The sequence below is a fragment of the Eucalyptus grandis genome, chromosome 4 (assembly GCF_016545825.1).
Source record: "Eucalyptus grandis isolate ANBG69807.140 chromosome 4, ASM1654582v1, whole genome shotgun sequence".
NCBI classification, from domain to species: domain Eukaryota; kingdom Viridiplantae; phylum Streptophyta; class Magnoliopsida; order Myrtales; family Myrtaceae; genus Eucalyptus; species Eucalyptus grandis.
Genome location: NC_052615.1, coordinates 951,041 through 955,351, shown reverse-complemented (window position 1 = coordinate 955,351; position 4,311 = coordinate 951,041). Strand labels below are relative to the sequence as shown.

The 4,311-nt window shown below is 38.6% G+C and overlaps 1 protein-coding gene across 1 annotated transcript; it reads right to left on the bottom strand.

The window, feature by feature from the left end:
* Positions 1-1,776: 1,776 nt before the first annotated feature.
* On the bottom strand, positions 1,777-3,192 carry LOC104429840 (AP2/ERF and B3 domain-containing transcription repressor TEM1). The gene has a single exon (XM_010042638.3). The coding sequence runs from the start codon at positions 3,054-3,056 to the stop codon at positions 2,043-2,045; it is 1,014 nt and encodes a 337-aa protein (XP_010040940.2). The 5' UTR covers positions 3,057-3,192; the 3' UTR covers positions 1,777-2,042.
* Positions 3,193-4,311: the final 1,119 nt, after the last annotated feature.

The window sequence follows — 4,311 nt, the reverse complement described above, 5'->3', positions numbered from 1 at the left end:
GACTGTCATTTTACTCGAGAGAAAATTCGAGAAGGGATTGTTGCCACTCGAGGAATCACAACTGTGGAACAACCTGCAGATATTTTCACTAAGCCCTTATGCCAGAGATAGCATAGATATCTATTAAGCAAGCTTGGCGCCTTTGATATTTATAAGCCGCCAGCTTAAGGGGAGTGTTGGAGAAGGAATCTGATTTAGTCTGAAGATTGATTCAGAAAATCATAGATAATCGTAGATACGATTTACTTTAGGAAAGTTAATATTGTGTAGATATTTTCTTATTCATTTATTGTACTACAAATATACATGTACATTGATATGCAAAGTAATACATAATACAGAAAATTACTCTTCATCTTCACGAATTCTGTCATGACTAGGACAAGTCAAGGAGAATGACGTAGAAGTTTTCGTCGATAGAAGTTTTACTTAAAGATGATGATACAACCGAATTGTTATGCATGTTAGTCGTCAGACAACGGCGTAGTAATGAGTTTTTTTTTTTTTTTTTTATAAATTCAGGTGTATGATGGCTTTTAGGAACCGAAAATTAATGGCCATAATAATGATTTGAAATGAGTCTTAAACAATTTTAATTTAATGGTTAAATTAAAAATTTGAAATAGGTTCAGAATTAATGACCAAATTAATGATCTAAAACGGTTTTAGAATCAATGGCTACATTAATGATCTAAAACGGTTTCAAAATTAATGAGCAGTTTAATGATTTGAAACGATTTCAGAATCAAATAACCAAATTAATGTTCTGAAATGGTTTCAAACTTAACAATCAAATTAAAGCTCTTATAACACTTACCAAATTAATGCTTTTGTAAAGGTATAAAACTAATTCTTGGAATAATATTTACAGAATTAATGCCCAAATTAATGCTCTGCAATGGTTTCAGAATCAATGTCTAGATTTAGAGTCTGAAGCAATTTTAGACTTTTACGGCCGAATCAGTATGCTCTGAGATAGTTTCAAAGTTAATGAGCCAAAGAGATGACTAAAAGACTATAACGCGATGATCGAGTGAGATGATAGAGATCAGTCATACAAAAGATCAATTGCTAGCACAATTGTAGTGATGAACACTCTTGATTTTCTTTCTAGCGCAAGATTGATAGTGTGTTTGAACTAGAGGTTTGACATTTGTAGGGCTGGAATGGAGAACATCAGAACTAGAAAATTTCAAGCAATGATACAAGAACATCATACGTTTGTGGTTTGCATTTGAAGAATGTTAGAACTAATGTTATGAAGAGATCAAACGTTTGTAGTTTAGATTTGAAGGACGTCAGAACAAAACTTTTTGCACACGGTACAAGGGTAATGTGATTAGCATCCTTTTCATTTCTACGTACTTATTAAAATGCACAAACGATATTTTGAAGATACGTATATGAGTGTTCTTGCTTTCGTTGTGAATTTTTATTTATTTATTCAATTTTACCTTTATACATGTTGCTGTTTTTAAAATATTTTCTCTAAGTTACCAAGCATATTGAAATAGACTATCATGCTTCATGACAATATTTGTCTCGTTTTTATTCAGACTGCCAATATCTTCACTAAGACACATTCACCATGGTTTTTTTATTTATATATATATATATATATATAATCTTTTCTCAAAATTCAGTTAACTTCTTTTAAGCCACGTTAAGTTTCTGAGGATGTTAGAAATAATTAAAAAATTCTCTATATCTCTTTTGATTGCACATGTCCTTGATTAATCATAATTGATTGCAGTTTATATTGTAACATCTTGTCATTTTAGATAGTAACCTTATAAGGTCTATAAATACCTTACGTACTCTTCATTACAAGAGACAAAAAATATACAATTTTTCTGCGTATTTTTATCTATCTTCTCCCAAGTCCTAATCCCATCTCTTCCATCTTCGGAATCGACCAACATCGTAGAAGCCCAACAAATAAAAAATAACAGGGACAGAGACAGTCATGATGTTCTAATCACTATCTCCTTCTCGTTGCATCCAAATTACAATAACTCCACCTCGATCATTCTCCTTCCCCTTCAACGACCACCACAGTTGACGCCACCGCCTGTCCCCGACACTTGGAAGATGTCGACCCCAAACAACCTCACCTTCTGGACCGGATGGACTGGCCTGGCCTGACTGAGCCCGCTCCTCCTCATGTAATTGATATGAAGCTGCTTCTCTGGCCCGGCCGACCGGTGGAAGCTGATGATGTCTCCTGCCCTCAAGCTCTTCTCCTTCACAAACCGGGTCCAACCTCGCGTCAGAACGTAGCTGCGGCTGCTATTCCAATACAAGTACCTAAATCTCCACACTTTGCCTCCACTGTCTATGAAAGTCAGCAAAGTGCCCTTCGAAGTCGTAGGGCTCGAGCGGTTGTGCAGGGGGAAGTGCTTCTCTGCGTGTTGCTTTGGAATCACGAATCGATTCAGATTCCCTACGTCACTCTGCGTGACCTCCTTCTGGAAAAGGAGATGACAAGCCGCTGCAGCCCGACCCGGTCCAGATGGATCTCCTAGGACTTCCGTCATACTCACCCTCTTGCCATCGCCATTTGCGTTGACGTACCTTCTCTTGCACTGCTCGAGCTCCTCATAGTATGCGTGCTTCCGAAGCATGTCAACGATCTCCGCCTTGGAATGAGAAATCAGGAAAGCGGCTTCAAGATCGTAATCTTCAGTGTTAGACCTCTGGTTGAAGTTGGTGACGGCCGCTTGGCCACGGAAGCACTTCGCGGCGATGTCGTAGGCCATGGCGGCCTCATCCTCCTCACTAAAGGTGCCGATCCACACCCTCTGGTGCTTCTCGTAGTTTTGCGCGCCCCAGCGGCCGTTCGGCTGAGGGACGACGCCCTTGTACTTGGATGGGTTCAGCTTCCTTGACTCGGCCTTGATGCCGCCTTCGCAGTCCAATGTCACGCTTGTGCCACTGCCAAGACGGCAGAGGCTCTGCGGCGGCGTTGGTGGCTGCCATGATTTCGACGGAAGTGGAATAACATTGGAGTCGCTAGTTGAGCTGAGCTCGTCTATGCAGATGATGTTACCATCCATTATCTATTCTTTGTTATGAGAGAGAGAGAGATAAGATGGTGGCTATGGAAGATTGGAGGGACAACTATAAGGGGGATATAAATGGAGGGACTTTCCGCGGGTGTTCATTATGAAGACGTGGGCGTCGACTAGTGTGGTCAACTACTCCGAGAGATGGATTGTGCAAGGAACTAGGAAACTTTCATTTATAGACGAGATATAATGATACAAATTAAAGGTCGCCGGAGGTTGTCTGCATGAAGCCTGTGTGAATTCCATGTAATGTAACTGGATCCATCATCTACAGCAATATACAGACAATACAAAAGGTCTAAAATGAGAATACGATTCCACATTTCCAAGTTGATATGGGGGTTCACGTGACGAGAACTATATTTGGCAATAACTAGTGGGACCTTCATTTTTGCCAAGTTCATCTCCCCCCGGCTGAATGCTGAACCCCGGGGCTGAATGCTGAACCCCAACATGGCATTTCCTTCTCCCGGCATTATCTTTTTCTTCCAAACAAAAAACTTTCCATAAAAAATCTTCCATGTTTATCCAGGAAAGGCATTAGTGGACATGTTGAGCAGAGTCAATGGTATGGTTTGAGGCTCTGTTTATTTTGTAAAGAATGAATAATCCGGAAAATATTTACTTAAAAATAATAATTTGTATAGCTTAAAATAATTAGCCAATGGACAAAATTCTTTTATAGTCAACAACAATTTATGTCTTTCGACTGAAAAAAACAACAATTTATGTCTAAACATTTTCGTGAATAATGAAAATATTTTTCATTCATTCATTCATTTTTGCAATTGATGCATACGATTATTCTTAAGAAATTTCAAATCATTCATTTTCTACTGAAGCAATTGAAGCTTCGATTTCTAGGGTGGACATACTATCATTTGGTCCATTAGCTTCGACTAGGAAGCCTCACAACCCCTGGACCACAACTTTGATCATTGATGATTGAGATTAGATACTGATGGAAAATAATTTATAAGCTCATTTTGTATTGCAATGCGAAAATTCTATATTTCTAACTAATTTCTCAGTGAACCTGGATCGAGACAACTATTTCTTCCCTTCTTTGTCGCAAAGTCTTACAGGGCATGAATTGAATTTTTCCTCTTGATCTCTCAATCTAATATCCCTTTTGTTCTTATTAGCTAGATTTACTTTTGTTTCGTGTCAATCTTGGCAAATAAAATTCCATCCCTTCATAGATCCAACCAACATTGACATTTTATTTGGAGCTAGCAGTAGG

Coding starts and splice junctions, on each gene's coding strand:
- LOC104429840 (XM_010042638.3), bottom strand. CDS start 3,056: ATGGATGGTAACATCATCTGCATAGACGAGCTCAGCTCAACTAGCGAC.